Source organism: Carassius carassius, chromosome 26 (genome assembly GCF_963082965.1).
Source record: "Carassius carassius chromosome 26, fCarCar2.1, whole genome shotgun sequence".
Classification (NCBI taxonomy): domain Eukaryota; kingdom Metazoa; phylum Chordata; class Actinopteri; order Cypriniformes; family Cyprinidae; genus Carassius; species Carassius carassius.
The window spans coordinates 5262515-5283199 of NC_081780.1; the positions used below are offsets into that span (position 1 = coordinate 5262515).

At 37.2% G+C, this 20685-nt stretch overlaps 1 protein-coding gene across 1 annotated transcript in view; it reads left to right on the forward strand.

Annotated features, from left to right (window-relative positions):
* LOC132105584 (adiponectin receptor protein 2-like) overlaps positions 1 to 19109 on the forward strand; it is a 29952-nt gene extending 10843 nt beyond the window's left edge. The window contains exons 3-8 of the mRNA XM_059510818.1: positions 14193 to 14336; positions 16074 to 16245; positions 17009 to 17195; positions 17992 to 18179; positions 18346 to 18539; positions 18640 to 19109. Of these exons, the coding sequence (XP_059366801.1) occupies positions 14193 to 14336; positions 16074 to 16245; positions 17009 to 17195; positions 17992 to 18179; positions 18346 to 18539; positions 18640 to 18768 (1014 nt within the window). The 3' untranslated portion in view covers positions 18769 to 19109. The remainder of the gene's footprint in view (positions 1 to 14192; positions 14337 to 16073; positions 16246 to 17008; positions 17196 to 17991; positions 18180 to 18345; positions 18540 to 18639) is intronic.
* Positions 19110 to 20685: the final 1576 nt, after the last annotated feature.

The window sequence follows — 20685 nt, forward strand, 5'->3', positions numbered from 1 at the left end:
TTTGGTAAACAAAGGGGATTTACTATTAAAAATAAAACATGGAAGAAATGGTGTGTGATTAAACCTTAAAAAAATGTTTGATATTTTTTTTTTTTTTTTAGTAGTAGGCTATGTACATTCTGCTGAACAATAGTCGTTAACCGGACTTTTATTTTGACGGGTTGACGTACCTTTACAGTTCTGTGTATGTGATGTGACGCTAGTTTTACTCAAATCAAACGTTCAAATGCTCATGAAGTGACTGTCATAGCAGTTCTGGAGATGTTGTTCATGTGTTCACGTCCTTATTTAGTGAGACAGCAGATGTTGAAATCACTTCAGTGTGTAAGCGCTTCTGCGCCATTCATTAACAGAGACAAGTAGAACATGCAGGATTCATATTTAAAAAGACTGTTCTGGCTTGATATTTACAGATATAAGTCCATATCGTGATTTGATGTAAGTGCAATGACCTATTTTTGATTAATTCATTCAAAATTTGGCAAATTCAGTGCCATTCTGCTTGAAACTGTAAATTCCGTTTTTATGATTGGATTGCGCGATTCCCTCCGCGTTTTCTGCATCGCGGAAATCATAGGGCCCTAGTTGTGGTATGCCAGCTCTATCTTGCAATGGACACACACCACGACATTCTCTTTACATTTGCCCGCGCCCTCAAATCAAAACACTGCTGACTCCTTGCAGTAAGCGATTTCGGATGCAGAGCTTGTGTCTCCTTCCACTTTGTGGTAGGGATGGGCGTTTTCCGCAAATATCACATTCGAATATTTGAGCTCACAAAAAATGAATATTCGAATATTCGTTTATTTAAATTAAGTTTAATGAGACAGATGTTTCAGCAACATTTATTGTTTCCGTCATTTTGAACAAGCTTACACACAATAAGCTTGAACATTACACATCGTGTTTTGTAGCTGAAAACCTTTAACAATGCGTGCAAACAAACAAAAGTACAGATTAAAAGCAAAAAAAAAAAAGTGAACAAAGAAAAAACGTAAAGCAGCTTGCAGCAATTAGGCTATTGTAGAACGTAGCCTACACTTAACTTTTAAACTTTTAAACTGTCAGCAAATCTCTTTTTGCTTTTTTTCCCCTATTGTTTTACATGTTCTTGTTAAGAAATACGGGACTCTCTGTAGTCATCGCAGAAGAACTGGCTCAGCCTTCTCCGACGAGTGAGCATTGCATCCTCTTCATCGTGGCGGCTGCATCCACACCACTCGCATCAAGGAAAATGTTCTGATTATGTTCAAAAAAGTTTTTTTTTCTTACTTCTCTCATGTTTTCATCGAGAAACCTGAGATGTTAGTGCCGAGGGTCTAGGGCAGATGCGAGAAGAGGAGTTTTCCCTGCGTTCTCCAAGTTAGCGGTGTTTATTTGTTGCTTGAGAGATTTTTTTTTTTTTCGTGCTCAAGTTCGTTATTTCCAATGTAGGCTCACGGTATGCGCGCTCATAATGGAATCGACGCGGTGCGACGCGCCCGTTTTTTCCAGGTGTGTCCGCACCGCATCGAGTTAAAAACATCTCAACTTTTCAGAATGCCGCAAGCGCACCGCGGGTCATGTGACAAGAACTAAACATTCAGCTTCATCCTTTCCCGTAACAACGTTGAAAGCTCAGCCAAGATGAAGGAACAGCTGATCATAGCTGTATATGGATTGCCATTTTGAAATAAATTTAGTAGCAGAGCTACTGAAAGCGATTTTTTTTGTGCTTCAAATCCATTTATCCTTTGCTGAAATTTCTGCGTCTTCATGGAGAGAGCGCGTCATTGGCAGACGGCTCAGGAGCGCTTCTGCCTGAGTGCTTTGGAAAGAAGGTGAAACGGCGCACCTAGCGTATTTAGGCACAATATGTGAACGGCCCCTTATTCATTCATTAATTATTTTTTGCTTGCATATATCTTCAAATATGCCGTGGAGAATCACAGAAAGTGACCAAATTAGGTTTTATTGTGAGCTTTTTTTTTTTTTAAATTTTTTGCGAAATTCGAATATCATTTTTATTTATCGAATAATTAGAGCAGAACGAATATTCGAATGTTTCACTATCCGTGCACACCCCTACTTTGTGGGCGACGTAAACGCGTTGTCACATTTAAAAAAATCATTTTAAAATAAATTAAAAGGGGCTTCAAGGCAGAGGAATTTGCCTCGATCATTTTTTGTAATCGAGTTACTCGAGGAATCGCTTCAGCCCTACTATGGAGCAATCCAGATTGGTTTAGATGAGGATCATAGAAATATGCTTGGGGAGAAAGAGACGGTTACATTCAAGTGGCTCAGTTGATATTTTCCTGTTCATTTGGTTTGATATTGCTTTGTTTATCTTACAAGCCCAGTTTTGAATAATTCGTATCCACGTCTCTACATCTGCTACATGTTACACTGATATGCAGATAGCTCTAACAGTGTTAGGAGTTTTAAAGAGGACTCTCTTTGTATTTGCATGAGCTGTCCGCCTCTGTTATTTGCATGCCTCCAACACAAATACACACAATGGTTGTCTGTTGTGTAATCTGACTCGGGCAGCATTTGTGTAAGGCATTGTGAGTCACATGGCGGTTGGCTGCCGAGGCTATGGCGTGGCGTGGTGTGGTCAGACAGGGCAGGTGTAAAACTATCCCATCCCTATAGCAGATGCCCCACTGGCTTTTCTGGTTAAGGTAGATCCACGACAACATGGCCAGACTGATGAAATTTTAAACAGTCCTCAGGACATAGTAATAGACACTGTTCTGTGTTTATTTTGCATCATGTTTCTGGTGGATGTGGTTGAGTTTTCGTGTCAATTTAGGACTACTGAGAGAAATCAGTTTTAATTTTAATGAGCGTTTAATTGGATCATATGTCCATCAGTACACAGGAGAGACTATGGCATGTGAGCAGACCTTGAAAATGAGAATCAACTATTTTCCCTCGAGTATGCCATAATTGTCCTGGTTCACAGAACCAGCTGTAGAGTTTACACCTTTTTGCATAAAATTTGCATGTTTTTCCCCCCTTGCTATTTGAATACGTCTTAGTCATTCACAGGGGACGCATTTTTACACACTATTTTCTTTAAAAATGTTTGTCAGTGTCCAGTCAGAAGAATCTGGTGGTAGTAGGATAAGCATATTTAAACATTGAAAATTAAGTTTATTGTAATATTTCTACTCCTCTGAGAAATGTTTTATTCTGTTGATACCCATTAAATATTTTTTTTATCAGGTTTATTCAAAATTTTATTTGAGACTTTTCTTTTTTTAATTAATAACTCGAGTAGGTTTTTCTGCCATAAAGATAGCCAAAGAAGGGTTTAAACGAACAAATACATACACAAACAGCATGGGATGTAAGTTAATATTCATATAAATGCACCTTTTTTTTTATAGTCAGTTCCACCTTGCTGTTTTAACTCTAGAATATATCTTGTGTGACCGGTCCCATACTTCTCTGAAGAAATATTCTACATTACTTATGTTTTCTGTTTTGACTTACTGCTAAAAAAACATTGCTTTAACATGGAATGCAGTGGGGCATACCATAAGCTTATCTCTTCCGCTTATCAAAGCTTGCTCTGAAGCTCACTACACTAATACAAATTCACCTGCAAACTGGGTTATAGGTCACAAAACAACTGCTAAACACACCTGTTTTCATGTAAGGCATAAAGCTACAGTAAATGATTCTCTCATATTTAAGTTTTAAGTAAAGCTGCAGTGTTTGGGTTGCATTTAGAAATTGTTCTCCAGGTATTACTGTTCTTAATGAGAGAGGGTGGATTTCATCTGTTTGCTTTATGATCTTTGGTTTTCCAAAGGTAACAGGTTGTTTTCCTCTAATCCGCAGCTCTACCTTGGTGCTATGGCAACAGTCTAGTTAGATGATTGGTTTTTGTATGGCAACAGCAGGAAGACTGGAGATCTATTGGCTCCACAAGGTCAATTTTTAACCAGGAACTACTTGATTCTGTTGATTGGAAGACAGCAATTTTGTTTCCTAATAAAGGGGGTAAAGTTAAACATCAGTCAGTTTAATCACTTTTATGGGATGATGTCATGTGTGACCTCTTGCCAGTGTATGAACTCAGCCATCTGGTGGACTAAAAATCGTTTAATTCTTAAGATGTACGACTCTGATAACTCACCACACACAGTCAGAACTTCCTCTGGTGCTTTTTCAGTTTGTGGTATTTCTTTGCTATTTCTTGTTCTTCTTTCTAATCAGTGACACACAACCATTAAAGTGTAGCCTAATTGCACTTAATTTCTGAGGAAGCCAAACTAGAGGAGTGCATTTGTCAAATGATCTCAATTAAAGTCTAAATGTCTGGTTAATATCGGTCTTCACAAACTGGAGTTCCTTAACAATTACTTGTATTTATTATTAATGTTTTGGTCACCGAAGTAACCTATGCTCTTGTAATTAGTTTGATCATTCCCATGTTTCTCTTTCTGGAAGTCAGGAAGGGATATATTTTTGGATAAAGAGCATTATTAATTCAGGCTTTCTGTCCCTCTAGGGATTCAGTCGAAAAATCTGTTTTTAAGTTGTGTGTCTGTGTGCACATGAAGCGAGAGTTTGAGTAAGCGCGTCAGCATCACATGCGTGCGGCAATACTGGCAATGGGGTTAGTCTGTATAAAGGTCAGTTCCTGATTGAGCAAGAAACTGTGTGGAACATGTGAAGTTTATCGTGGAAAGGAGAGGACTGAAGACTGGTGAAAGGAAAGAAGATTAAGAAGAATAGATGGCCTTGGGTCCCCCGACTCTGTGGTTTTAAACGTGGTGTTAAGAGCCTGGTAAGGAGAGCATGGAGACAGAATGGCAATTACAGTAGGATTCCTAGCAAAAGGCAGAGGAGGTGGAAAATGATTCCTGTGGGACAGTGTCTCCCCACACAGTCTTGCTCCCATAAGGGGTTTCTTTGTAAGTGGTGCTGGTTACAGTAACCTGAGAGCTTGGATGGCACAAAAGTTTTGTGAGTATCCAGGAAGTGTATATAAGGCCAATCTTACTGTAACAACGGTTATCTACGTGTGTAGCATTTAAGAAGGATGAAAATGAAAACATGAGATTCTGTTGTTGTTCTCTTTACACTTTGAACGTTCATGTGATGTATTTTTCTGCTAGCCTTAAATTATTGTTATCAGTCACAAATATTGCCGGTCAAACCTGCTTAACTGGATTACATTCTGCTTTCAAAGAACCAAAGACAAATGTTGTTTTGCAGGTTTGCAAAAGTTTCAGGCTTTAAGCTCAGCTGACATAAAGTTGATCAAAAGAGACAGCAGAGAAATTTATTACATTACAAAAGATTTCTATTTCGAATAAATGCTGTTCTTTTCAACTTATAAAATACAATTTTAAAATCCATTTTTAAATTGTAATATTGCACAATCAGTGTTAGGAATTAACTAGTTACATGTAACTGTGGTAGTTATGTAATTTAAAGGTTCTATGACATGAAAATTTCACTTTCTGAGTTTTTTTTAACATTAATATGAGTTCCCCTAGCCTGTATATGGTCCCCAAGTTTCTAGAACTTCTAATCGGTGTAAATCAAGATTTTACTATTTTTCTCTGCCTTTGAGAAGATGGAAGCTCAAACGGGCTGATCTGGAATATCCTCCTGGTGACGTTGTAAGGAGAAATGCAGAGATCTATAGTTACGAAGTAGAACTACTTCACTACTGTACTTAAGTACTAAAAGGTGGTATCTGTTCTTTACTAGAGTATTATTTTTTTCTCCTACTTCCACTTTTACTTCAGTACATATTTTCGATGAGTTTAATACTTTTACTCCGATATATTTTTTATGTCCTGCATCGTTACTCGTTACAATTATACAAATGTTACGAATCATTCCATTACAAACAGAACTGTAGATGGCAGGTTTGATGAAGCTGGCACATCATTGGGCGAATAAAGCGATTAAGAAGACTGCGCGTGCTGACTGAACTACTGTGAAGAGAGAGATGAACACCGAGCCGAGCCAGATAATGACTCGTTCACGAGTCAAGAACCGGTTGCATCAGTTTTCGAATCACCAGTAGTTTTTTCTGACAGTTCGATTCAATAAACCGGTTGAAGAAAACAGTTCACCGGTTCTTTTGCGCTCAACGTAATGGCGTCATTGGCGTTGACTGCAAGCCTTCGGTTTACCCGCGCTCATAACACTAGCACAGAATCAGTTCAGAATCAATCACCAAAAGAATCAGTTCGGTTCAGACGCTCTGTTTGTCGGTTTGCTTTCACGCTGAATCACACATGCGCAGTATCATCAGCTCCTCGGTTCTCGAATCGGACACGTCTGACAGAAACGGTTCTTGACCACTGATCTATAATATAAGTTATATATATAGATCAGTGTTCTTGACTCGTGAACGAGTCAGTCTGTTGTTCGTTATATAAGTACACCTAAGGAAACATTAAAAAGCATTTAAAGAAAAGGAAATAATCCATGTCATGGGACCTTTAATAACAAAATAAATGTAACTAATCAGTTACATTTACTGAGATAAAATGTGTAATTAAATTACAGTTACTTATGAAAATGTTAACGATTACAAAAGGGATTACATCTGAATATTTATACACACACACACACACACACACACAGATTTAAATGATTTCTTTCCCAGATTGCATTGACTGTTGTAAAATACTCAATATTGAGTAATACTGTCAAAGACTATAGAATACCAAAGACATGTCACTCGTATAGTTTTGAATGGGGAAGAAATGCAATGCTCAATATGGCCGTTCAATAGCAAAAGAGCCAATCGTTAATTGGTAAAGTCAGCACATCACTACAGCTGCTGTTAGAAGTCCTGTTTGCTATAGAAACAGCGTTCTGAGATGTGCTATTAGGACTGTGCAAACGCACTAGCTGATCTAGCCCGAAAAATAACCTTTTTATAATGCTGTTTGAGCAAAGGTCACATTTATTACACAGTTGTTGTCAGATGTCTTTGATTTCAAATATGAAATTTAATCATAAGCTTAGTGAACAGTTCTGGAGAATTTGATGTTGATGAGTTGCACTTGCATGCCCGAGAGTGACATGACTTGTCTTAAAGGACATTGGACTACTGTAAAGTTAACCCTTCCAGGTTTAAATGTCTGAAAATAATTAAAAGTGGAAAATAGTCGTTAGAAATGATTGTAATCACGTAAATTACTTGTAAGTACCTGAAATAGTTATGTTTCTTATTACATTTGATAACTTGTAATCTGTTACCTCTTGCAATTCCAAAGTAACCTTCTCAACACTGTCCACCATATTACTGTTTTTGCTGTTCTTTTGATTCATCCTTGTTGAGCAAAAGAGACTTCCTTCTAAAACATTAACAAATGTCCTAACAACCCCAAAATGTTGACGGTTAGTTTTTATGGTAGCATCTGACCATCACTTAGCTTATCATATGTACATATACTTTGGAGGAATGTGAGAGGAGTTAAATGACTTGTAGATGTAATAAAATATTCTGGTTCAGAGATACGTTGGTGCTGTAGCTGAACTGTTGTAGCTTCTGAACTGTACTAAATGAGACACCGTTGCCCTCCCACTGAGACTGTGCCATTCCAGGGGCTAACAACAGGACGTTCCTAGCAATCCAGGAATTGAAATATGAGTCGTATTCCTATCAAACCCGAGCTACTTTGCCAAACCACAGCTTCTGTTGTTTGTCACTGAACACATGCCCCTCTCTCTTTCAAAGTCACCTTAGAGTGTCGTCATATGTGCTACATTATTTTTATATTACCAGTGATGAGGTGCCAGCACGCTTGGTGTAAATATTTTGACAGTCTTCACACGGCTGGCTATTGAGGTTTGAGCGGTGTGTACAAACATAACTTCTTACACTGTTGACTTAATGAGGTCATTTAATAATGGAACATACCTTCACATGTACCTTCACACTTTTTTAAAGTGCCAAATAGTCCCATATCTTCCTTGTTTAAAATAGCTACAACTGTGACATACAGTTTGATGAGCAGTTGGTTTCTGTTTTCATCCTGCTTCAACCTCCATGTTGCTGTATTAAACATCAAATTTATTCTGTCTAGATGTGATTTTTGGAAGCATTTTGCTTTTAGTGCGCATGGTATAATTAATAAACACTGTAAACTTGTGATGTTGCATGCTGTCTTGTCTTATTGAACCTTATTAAAAAAAATAGAACCTTTTGATGTTAAAAATCTATCATTACAGCATAGCAGTTTTTAGGCTGTTTGTGGTGTTGAGTACAAGGCTTGACCCAGTCCTTTTCTGTAAAGTAGCTCACATATGATCTGGATCTAATCTGACTTCTAGACTTAGACTAGAATACAATATGACCTGCTGTCCACTAGCTAATCTCACACGAGACCCCAGAGCTGCCAGAGAGCCCTGCTGGCCTCCTGCAGAGACCCAGTATGTCTGATTTTTCTGAAAAAATATATCTTGCGTTCATTTTGTTTGTTTAATAATCTTTTATAAATGTAATATTTTGTCCACTTCAGAGCAGTGTTGGGGGTAACACATTCAAGTAACAGGAGTAAAATCAATCAATCACTCAAGTATCTGAGTTACTTTTTCAAATAAGTAATGCAATACTTTTTGCCCGAGGCTTATTAATTTCTCTTTTGGTGTGAAAGGGCCTTTACAGAATTTGTATGATTATTATTATTATTTGTTATTAAAAAAACAAATATGCATGTAGCAACATAATGCATTACTCTCCATAAAAGGTATTTTTTATTTTTTTTTGAGTAACGCAATATTGAAATGCATTACTTTTAAAAGTAACTTTCCCCAATAATGCTTAAGAGTCATATCATGGAAATTGATTATTGACTCTTAGAAAATAAGGCATTCAAAGTACTATAGATGCTTATGTGCCAATCAGAGAGGCTTGGTCATGTAAAACTAACTTATAACTGTTTCAGTCCAAAAGACTTTGAATAAAACTATATATGGAATCTTTATAGTTTAACTTTGCTACATGAACTTCCCTGACCTCTAAAACTTTGATTGCATGTATTCAGTAACTGTAGTGCAAATACAGCCACTGATGCATCTTGACCGTACGTGTCGCTTTATTTTCTCCATATGTGGTCTCTTGTTTCTGATCAGTGCAGGAAAACACCACTTAAGCAAAGCTTTTAAGATGCTGGCAGTGTTATTAGGTAGCAGGTGGCGGGGGTATTACAGCTGAGTCATGCTAAACAGCAAATCAGTCCGTCTGCATGTCGTTTAGGCTCAGGTGAACATACCGAAGAGGTCAAGTGCACTGGAGTGTTATGTTACATTGAAGTGTTAGATTTTTTTGTTTTTACTTTTCCCATCAGGCTCTGTAATAAACCTACATTGTTGTTTTTTGAGGGTTTAGAGCCGATGTTTTGTTCTGTATTTACTCTCCCTTTTTCCTTTACACGGATCTATACGAGTTGTCCAAGCTGTGTCCCCAGCAAACAGTTTTTTTTCCTCTCTCTCTCTGGCAGGAAAGTGATTATGGTTCTTGATGATCTCTAGAGAGGGTCATTATATCCAACCAATCAGTGAACGCAGTGAACATAACACTGCACATATCAATTACTCTGGGATTAAGGGCGGTGTGGTGTGACCAAAATCTTACATTACAGCATGAGTCATTTTATATCACAGTAACAATATGTATCATAATATAGATTTTTATTGGAAATTCAGTAGAAAAAATATTTTTATATTATAATAACCATGTAAAACCTATTTTTGAATTATGCAGTGGATTTTTATTTATGTAGATGTTGGATGCACACAAAAAATGCAGGATTTTTTTTGTTTTTGTCTGTTTATGTTAATAAATGTATCATTTATAATATTTAGCTTTATAATTTTTTGTTTTATAATTTATACATTTGTTCTGGTTGACCAATTTATATAAAGTTTTAAAGTGCATACCTTTATCTGGGAACTTGAGTTTGAAAGCTGCAAAAATTTACAAAACCACCTCTAAAATTGTGGTTGCATTTCTCACAATGACACTTTTTATTTGTTGTGTAGAGGTGCCATTTTATTCCATTAAAGGTCGAATAAATGAGAGACCTGTTTTGTGTTTTCACGCATGCCTTTGTGAGGTGGTGTGCACATTAATTGCTTGTTTGGGATTGTTTTTAGGGTGTGTTTGGGTTTGGTGACCTAAGATGACAACCATTGCTAAGGAGTTCATGTCATTTCACACCCTGTTCTCCCGAACATTGTTAAACTGGAAAATGAACTACAGCGTGTGCTCACAACAGCAGTTTGAGTCCACTTACAAAACACACACTTAAATGCTTGCTTTAGAAGTGTGTACAAGATTCATTTGTTTCACTGGCATTTTTTATAGGCCTTTTAAGCCCAGTAAGAGCACTATATGGAGCCCTTTTTAGGTATAAAGTAGCAAGGGTGATACATTTGTCAGGGCTATGGATGGCACCCTTGAATATCTCAGCATTAGGGTGAAACTGGCAGATACCACACATTTTAATTTGCGCACATACACTTTTAATGAGCACGAACTGAACACAATCAGCCTTACAGTGTGCTGTCTTGTTGGCAGGCATCAGAAGTAGGTTATTCATGCATTATAGATCCAGTTCTGGTCCTGCATGGCTGCTCTTGTTGACAAGACAGACACACTGTTAGCTGGTCGGCCTTTTAACCGTGACCTCTCTGTTCACGGGTTTACTTGTTCATGGAAGTGTCCCAGATTTTGCTTGTTAGATGGATAGTTTGTCAGGTAAAAATATATTTAGGACTCTTGGGAGTCTATTTCACTGCATTGCACAATACCTGGTTCATCTCATTCACACTCAGTACTTCGTCAGGAACATAACTACACCTGTATTTTATTTGTAATATTAACTGATGTCCAGACCATAGACTGTATAAAAACATGGACGTAGTGTCCGTATCGTCACCCGTAGACTCCTGAAGTGTGTTTTTGAAGCCTAAAGTGTGTAGAGCGGGCCATCGCTATCTTGGCAGCGCATCACCGCGCGACTCTCCCGGACAATCAAAAATGGACAAAAAGGCGGGAGCTAGTTGCTGAAGCCACACCCACCTAGCACGACGGCAATGTCAGCAGCGGCAATCCACCTGTCACTCAAGTGGCTACGCCCTTAATTATGCAGAACTTTAAGTCTTAATATAATTTAAACGGATGAGTTATAAAAAAATTCACCCCCCTCACAGTTGTCATGCAGGACAAAATTAGCTATTTAGACCAAAATAATTTTTTGAACCAGGCTGTAAACATGTTTTTTCCTGCTGTAAAGTTGGGCATTTTAACATGGGGAGTCTATGGGACTGACTCCCTTTTGCAGCCAGCCTCAAGCGGCCAGTCGATGAATTGCAGTTTTAGTCACTTCCTTATTGGCCTCACGAGAGAGAGCGGGAAGGTTGGCGCTCGGTCCAGACATTGTTTTTATTGGTTTCTAAACCCATAATTTAAGACTAAACTTAATTTAAATGATTGGACTTCTGGATTTTTGCCTGATATTATTATCTGACTGGCATAGATTTATACTATAATATATTATAGTGATGTTCTCATCTCTATAGTAGTGAATTTGTAATCAATTAATTTTTTTATATAAAATGTTTTTTGTTGTTTTGACATTGTTTAATATACAGAGTAGCACAGACGAACAACCCGCTACAGTAAGTAACAGTAAGTAAAAAATTATAATAATTTAAAAAACATGAAAAATCTGGCCTACAAGATCCACTTTCCTGCAGAGTTTAGCTCTAACCATAATCAAACACACCTGAGCATACTAATCAGTGTCTTCAGGATCATTAGAAAATCACAGGTAGTTGAGCTTGATCAGGGTTGGAATGGGTGTGTGGGTGTGTGTGTGTATATATGTATATGTGTATATATATGTGTATATATATATATGCATATATGTATATTATATGTATATATGTGTGTGTGTGTGTGTATATATATGTGGATGACAGAAATATTCATGTTTTGAAATTCATATTCATACATGTACTAAAAATTATGTTTAAAAGTAATATATGCCCATAAAAAACAGCTCTGAAAGAAGTCTACGTCAATAGAAAAAGAGCCAATAATAACTCAAACAGGGAACCAAAAAAAAACACAACTCTTAATCAGTATATATGAAAACAAACAAACAACAAAAACCGAGACCAGAAAGTGTGTATTGTGAGGTAGGTGAATCTCCTTAACTCAAGTTAAACCTTTAAGCTTCTGTAAAGTATGAGCACGAAGTCTAATGGTGTCCTCTCTGGTGCCATGAATGCGAGCAGTGGACAGTTCAAGATACACCATGTCTATAAAAGTGAGAACCCAATATTGCTTATTAAGAGAACTTGGAGGCTTCCATCTTTTTGCAGCAATTCTCTTGACCACTGTCAAGCCAGCTAAAAAGACTCACTTCTGCATTTTGTTTCGTTGGATGTCAGAAAATTATTTAAAAGTAGTCAATAACAATTTCTATTTATTTGCTTTTTTTAGACTAAACCTATTTTAAACTAATGACTTTTGGCATACCAAAAGTGAAAAAGGGAATATTTAATCCATTTTTACAATTAAAATGATAGTTTAATTCTGATAATTGTATAGATTATTTTTATTTTTTATTTAAAAAAATATTATTATAATATTGTTATTAAATATTGTATTTAAATATATAAAAATATATAATATATAAAATTAACATATTATTACAAATAATAATATACTTTCTCCTTTTTTTGTTATTGTCTGAAGTTTTATTGTGTGTGTGTGTTTGTGATTATTTTAATTGGTAAATTTCACATTTGATCCATTCATCCATTTTACAAGGCTTATGTGAAGAATTGCCTTATTTGATGCAAAAATGTAGTTTGTCTTTCTGATAAGCTGGTGATGTTGAATAGCTAAACTCAAGGTTGAATAAGTTGAGAAACCACTGAAGCGTGTCTATTTATGGACCTGCCTTAAAGCGCTGCCAGGCTGAAGCAAAAAGTAGGTGCAAGAATGCAAGCGTCTGTTTCTGATTTTACTGACTGACTGCACCTAATTACAGAGTAAAAGAACTGTGGTTCAGATGCATTCGCGGTTGAATCTTGTCTTCTGTCATCTGTGTGTGGTCACACTGTCAGAATGGCACTGAACATACTGCAGTAGGACCCCTGCTGGCTGTCCACTGGAAGTGATGCTGATGCTCCAGCTCAGGGCCTTCAAGGTCACCTACATTCGTGCCTCTGCTCCAGTCATACCTTAATCAGCTTGAGGACAACCACCAGCTGTGTGTGTGTGTTGTGTGTGTGTGTGTGTATATGTGTTTCTCAGTATCATCCTGAGGAAAGGTAGGGGGCTATTCTCAAAGCTGCTAGGGAATTAGTACCACGCTAATGCCATGTCAACACTGATTACGGAGACACTGATTGTCCCACTGGCCAACTCTAATCTGTTTAAGAGAGGCTTGTCAACCTATACTACTAAACAATACCTCACACTTTCACCCTCTGCAACCCTTTCTCCTTCTGTCTTATCTGTTTGTCCAGCAGTTTGCCACAGATTTGCTACAAGGCAAAGCCGACTTGATATTTATTCAACGGATGCTCCTTTGGGAGAGCCTGTGTGTGTGTGTTTATATATCTGAGCAGTGGCAGTACCTGAGAGAGAGACTTCTCTCTGATACTGTTAATAGTTTGTGTTAGTGATGTTTGCACACGCACCCTAGTGTGTCTTTTAAACATATAATGCCTCTTGGGGCATGCCATAAGCAAGGTCATACCAATCAATCCAGTATTAATTAAATTGAGTGTGTGTACTAGAGAGAGTACTTAAATGAACTTTTATATGGGCTGGGAGTTTGTGATGTCCCGGTTGACTGGGTTTTGGGGTCAGGGTGGTTGACTAGTCGTCCATTGAATTTACCTACATTTATTATCTTTCTTTATTTTTTAAATCTTTAATTTAAATATTTTTGAATATTTCAGTGCGATATTTATAAAGATGCATCTTAAATATAAATATATATATATATATATATATATATATATATATATATATATATATATATATATATATATATATATATATATATATATATATATATATAATTTTACAAACATTTTCTCTATTTTTTTTAAATGCAAAGATGATTAAATTTACAAATAATATATACACTGTGCCAGATTATGCTGAAACCTGATAACTTTGTGTTTGTTTTCAGTGTCTCTTTGCGAGGAGGGTGGTACATGAAAAGGAGAAGGAAACGACTGAAAGAGAAGAGGAAGAAGAGGATAAGAGCTCTGATGAAGGCCTTTTGCTACAGGCGCACCATGCCATGGAGAGGATGGAGGAGTTTGTGCACAAGGTCAGACTCTCAAGTTCATCTCTCACGCACACACATTTGTTTCATAGCTCCGTAAACACAGATGTTCATTATCATTGAGTTTATATGTCGAGGGTCATACGGTCAGATGAAATGCATGACATCAGCACACCTGACCTGAGCAGAGTGCTCCCAGCTGCTTTTACTTTTTATCTCCTGGCTCCAGCAGCCTCTCATCTCAATCTTGTTTTGAGAGTCTGCCATATGCAGAGGAACAGGAACAGGAACTGAAAGCCGTCCTTTGTAACATGCGCTGCAATGATGAGCCCTATAAACCAGCTCAAGTTTAGTTTTCTTTTTGAGCCCCATCTGCTATAATGGCTCTATCCGTCCTCTCCTCTCTCCCCCTCTGGGGAAGAAGCCAAAGCTCTCTGTGTCAAAGAGCAAACACAGTGCAAGATCCAACCAGTGCCATTCACTATCAGCACTTGGGTACAGTATCTTGAAAAGAACACATCTAGGAAGATTTTAAAACACACATCCAGACAGATGACGGAAAGTTACGTCATGGAGTCGATCAAACAACCTGACCTAGTTTCATTTGTTTTATTTATTTAAAAGCATGCCCAGATACACACAGAGCTAGGAGCTGTTCTCTCCACAGATACAACACGTTCATGGCCTCTTTGCCCTCGGCTGTAGCCACTGCTTGTACCGTACTTCTAGGTGTAATCCTGTGGGCACGCCTGTGACTGGCGTGATTGCACGGGGGTGGTTTTCATCAGCAGTATTTGGCAGAATGCTGCTAAGAAACTGCAGATTTCCTTCCTAGCAGTGTTACCACAGTTGGTAAAGAGAAACCAGACAACCTAGTTTTAAGAAAACTACACGCACAAAAAATCCAGATTCAATAATATATTATTCAGGGTTTTTTTTTCTCAAATCTTATAAAAGGAACCATAAACACAGTTGTGCATATGAAAATGCTTTAGTTGAGGGTGAAATAGTTCACCCCCAAATATATTACTGAATATTTATTCACCCTCAGGCCACCTGGGATGACTTAGTTTTTTCGTCTGAACAGAATTGGATAAATGTAGCATTATATCACTTGCTCACCAATGGATGGTCCTCTGCAGTGAATGGGTGCCGTCAGAATCAGAGTCCAAACAGCTGATAAAGACATCACAATAATAAACAAGTAATGCAGTTTACTGCAGATGATTATCTGGTGAACAAGTAATGTAATGCTACATTTCTTCAAATCTGTTCTTTCTTCCAAATCATTTCTTCATTTTCAGAAAATTTTCATTTTTCAGTAAACTATTTCATTAAACTGCACTTATTTTTATTCAGGTGGCTTGCTATAAATTTCAACTTGCTTTGCTGGATTCAAAGGTTCTTTCTCAACCTTGACATTAGTTGACTTGAGCTGCTGTGCTGAAAATGCAGTGCATATTGTACATGCAATTATACACAAGCTTTGCACTAACATACTTCTGTAGAGCATGTTTTGAGCCTAAGAATTATTTCTGGTTCTCAGTGTAATTTTTCCTGTGCCTTAACTCATAATTACTGTAATACTTATCTCTTGCTCTCAACTCCTCTCACATAATTACTTTCTGAAGTCAAATGAGAGGGCTTTTCTCATGCCAGCTTGTAATGCTGACCTGAGCTTGGCGTAATGATATGTCAAAGAGTGGCCAGATGTGTCATCTTTTCAAAACCGCAGGGTTGCTTTTGAGATCTTACAGTGATTGTTTTAATTTGGTGTCTTAGATGTGGGAGGGCAGATGGCGTGTCATTCCACATGATGTCCTCCCTGACTGGCTGAAGGATAATGATTTCCTGTTGCATGGGCACCGGCCACCCATGCCCTCCTTCAGAGCATGTTTCAAGAGCATCTTCAGAATCCATACAGAAACGGGCAACATTTGGACACATCTTTTAGGTTAAACACACTTACACACAAAACATTCACAATTTGTTAAACATGTATTTATTTATTTTACTTCTGAAATTTAGAAGTAACTATATTTATATCTAAATTAAATATGAAATAAAAAAAAATACATTTTGATTACAAACAAAAACTACTCCCATGTTTAAACAATTTAATTTATTTTAGATTTATTTTAGATAGTTATCATTTATATAATTAAAAAAATATATATAATAAACAGAAATACATAAATAAATGTGTGTGTATATATATATATATATATAAAATTATTTAAATGAAAACAAAAGAACATCAAAAACTTTATTTTCTGCATGCTGTACTGCCACCTAGTGGAGAAATGTAGTTATTCTTCACATAACATTGAATGTAGAGGCTGTAACGTATAAGAGGTATTTTGTATATGTACAAGGTCATGCTAAACAATAGACTGTGGGTCTAGGTAATGCTATTGATTGTGAGGTGAGATCGTAATGTCAGCTATTGATCTTCTACACCTTTGGACTCGTGTTGCGACTGAGCCATAATGGACAAAACAGATGTGTGATGTTGATCTACTAGTAACTGCTAAGCTTACTTGAGTTCAGTTTGTTTTCGATTTTATTCTTTGTACATTTATTGATTTATTGCCTTGACCTGTAGAGAGCAAGGGCCTATGTATAACTGACTAAATGACGCTTAGCATTTATAGGAGTTTTGAGATTTAACTCTAACACACACATACATGTAACCAGTATTTCCCTCGTGTCTACAGGCTGCCTGTTCTTTCTCTGTCTGGGCATTGTGTACATGTTCAGGCCCAATATGTCGTTTGTGGCCCCGTTCCAGGAGAAGATTGTCATCGGTGCATTCTTCCTGGGGGCCATTCTCTGCCTGTCCTTCTCCTGGCTCTTTCACACAGTCTACTGCCACTCAGAAGGGGTGTCCCGTGTCTTCTCAAAGTAAGCACCTGCAACACTCACTGCATATACATTTTTATTATTATTAAAAAGGCCATTTGTAACTTCAATGTGCAAGGCTTCCAGTTATATTTAGCTGTATTAAAGAGCTTAGTCTGTTTGATATCGCTAACTGGTATTTCTTATATTATTTTAATGTATTATTTTAATTATAAACACCGATTTACAGCGCAAATAGTTTTAACGTTTACTGCACTTTATTCTTCTAGTTATTTACGTATTGTGGCTAATGAATCTGAAGTCTCGCACATTCACAGAAAATAGCATATGTCCACATTGCAAAATAAGGTGGATCGTATTCCCAACTATTAGGACATTTTTAAACTGTGGGTGACACTTTATTACAGGATTCAGTACTTTAATATTAATTGATGCACTAGGATCAATTTATGGCATATGTAATATTACTTAGTAGATATAGTTCTTTTTTTAAGTCCAGAACATCTGTTAATGTGTATTTTATTAATATATAATGTTAATTTATTTATTTTTTTCTTTAAAACTAATCTATGTAAAAATTAAGCAAGATTAATTCTGTGAAATTTCGTTAAATTGCATTTATTATATTAAAAAAAAAAACCGTTTTATTTATTTGTTTTTTATTTAATAAATTAATAAAAACAATTAATAAAACAATTTAACTAATAAATTATTTTTATTGAAATGTATACTTTTTAATTTAAATGAAGAAAAAAATTGGGGTATATTTAAAAATTGAAAAAAAAAAAATCATTCACTTATTTAATGTAGATTTTTCTCTCATTCCTTTCTATCACAGGCTAGACTACTCGGGCATTGCGTTTCTGATCATGGGCAGTTTTGTACCTTGGCTGTATTACTCTTTCTACTGCTCCCCTCAGCCCTGTTTCATATACCTGATAGTGGTGTGTATCCTGGGGGTCGCTGCCATCACAGTCTCACAGTGTGATTTCTTCGCCACACCACAGTACCGTGGAGTCAGGGCTGGTAAGACACTGTCTCACTCTGTTCAGGACAAATGTTTGACCTTTTGCCACATGCAAGTGGTGGGTCATAAACCTCTGCTTGTGCTTGGTGCTTAACAAGTCTAGAAATGTCTAGTAGTGCAATATAAATACTTAAATGAGTACCTGTCCTGTCTTCTGTGTCTCAGGTGTGTTTGTGGGTCTGGGCCTCAGTGGCGTCGTCCCCACGCTGCACTTTATGATCACTGAGGGCTTCCTGAGGGCCACCACCATGGGTCAGATGGGCTGGCTGTTCCTCATGGCTGTCCTGTACATCACCGGAGCCTGCCTGTACGCCGCACGCATCCCAGAAAGATTCTTCCCTGGCAAATGTGACATTTGGGTGAGTCATTGTCCTGGAATTCATACACTGAGAGTTCACAATCCACACTAGCCTCTCAATACATTTCAAGTCTAATTCGTACCTTGTCATTATTTTGCAGTTCCACTCTCATCAGCTGTTCCATATCCTGGTGGTAGCAGGTGCTTTTGTGCACTTCCACGGTGTGTCCAACCTGCAGGAGTTTCGTTACACAGCTGGAGGAGGCTGTGCAGAGGAGGGTGGAGCCTGAGCCCCGTGTCCTGCGGTGCTTGAAATGCACCACTAGAGGGAGACAACGTCCCTCTTTACCTTAGCCTCCAACAAGTGTTCCTCCTGCCCATGAGGGGTAAACCTAAGAGGACAGCACTGAACTACAAAGATACCCACCTTTATTATTTTTCTTTTTCCGTTTTTGGTTTGTTCTCTGTTTTGCCCCCTTAAATAAAATGCATCATGGGATAAGGTGGACACAGGTTGAGGGTGGCAGTTTGTGTTTCCTAAGATCATACATTGATAAAGAAGAGTTTTTTTGGCTTGGTCTATTGCTGTTTGATGGTCTATTGCTTTGTACAAGAAAAAGAGTTAAACACACACACACAAAAAAAAAATAAAAAAAAATGCAAATGTGTGACCGTTTCTAGGGGTGGGCAGTTAGCAATTTTAAACTTTTTTTTCATGTAAATAAGATTTCTAAATTTTGGGTTATATAGATTTATACGAAAATAAAGTAAAAAAAATGTTTAAAAAAATAAAATACATGATTATGATTATATGGTGTAACGGGGGAAAGGAGAAAACGTGGGACCGAGACCTGTGTGGTCTCGAGTCAGAAGCGGCCAGCCAGACGCCTCGGTGTTCTGTTATCCTAAGCACAGCTGTTAAGAGCTAAAAATGCACCTGTAGGCCGGTGGGACGCCCTGCACAAGATAGAGCCGCTAGGATTTGGCACTCACATACTCCGCAGGCCTTCATATCGCTGTCAGTGCTGTTTCCTTCCACACGGAAGTCCGGTTTTCCATCTTCTGATTATTTCTCTCTCTCCGTTCTTGTTTTATTCATCTTTGTGAATGTTGACTTCTAAATGATTTAAGAAAAGAAAAGAAAAAAAAAAGAATCGACGAAAGTGAGAACACAGAATCATACTCGAGCAGTGCAAGGATGTATTCGTTGTGTAATGTTCTGTGTTCACCATCTGTACGCAATATAATTTATTAAAGTTTTCATGGAAACATTACAACAAGCTGTAATATTCCACATTTCCACATGAGCAATGTTCTATCAGAGATTTTTACATGCATTGATATTTATTTTAATTTTAAAATAAAGAAAAAACACTAACTTTCTTTACCGTTGTGGTTTGTTTTTCTTTACTTGCTACTGAGGTTCATTTCTGCACACCAAGTTAAAGTTTTAAATTGGTTGCAAAATTTATTTTCACAATTATAATATATATTTTACTAGTTTCTCTAGGACTCTCAAAAGTGTGTAGAAGTCTTCTACCTTTCACATTACAGTTCATGATAGTAGCTAAACTTCAGAACTGCCAATCAGTACAGTCACTTTAACAATTTCCTGTTGCTAGAGTAATTGGTCACATGACATTTGCTGAAAAAACTGATAATAAAGGTCCTACTAACGAGTTGGATGGTCATGACTCAAGTAGCCTAACTAAACACAAGTGGATACGCTGTACTTGCATCACTTTTTACATAACCTATAAAATGAACGCATGGTATTAACAAATAAATAAATTGTATAAAGCAAAGTTATTAGTTTTACATACCATATTTTTCGGACTATAAGTCGCACCTGAGTATAAGTTTCATCAGTCCAAAAATACGTCATGATGAGGGGAAAAAAACATATATAAGTCGCACTGGACTATAAGTCGCATTTATTTAGAACCAAGAGAAAACATTACCGTTTACAGACGCGAGAGGGCGCTCTGTTTTCAGGTGTAGACTAGACGAGTACTGAGCAGCATAGAGCGCCCTCTCGCGGCTGTAGACGGTAATGTTTTCCCTTGGTTCATTTCTCTTGGTTCATGTCAAATTAATTTTGATAAGTCGCACCTGACTATAAGTCGCAGGACCAGCCAAACTATGAAAAAAAGTGCGACTTATAGTCCGGAAAATACGGTAGTTTTCATATAAGCTCTGTAATTCAT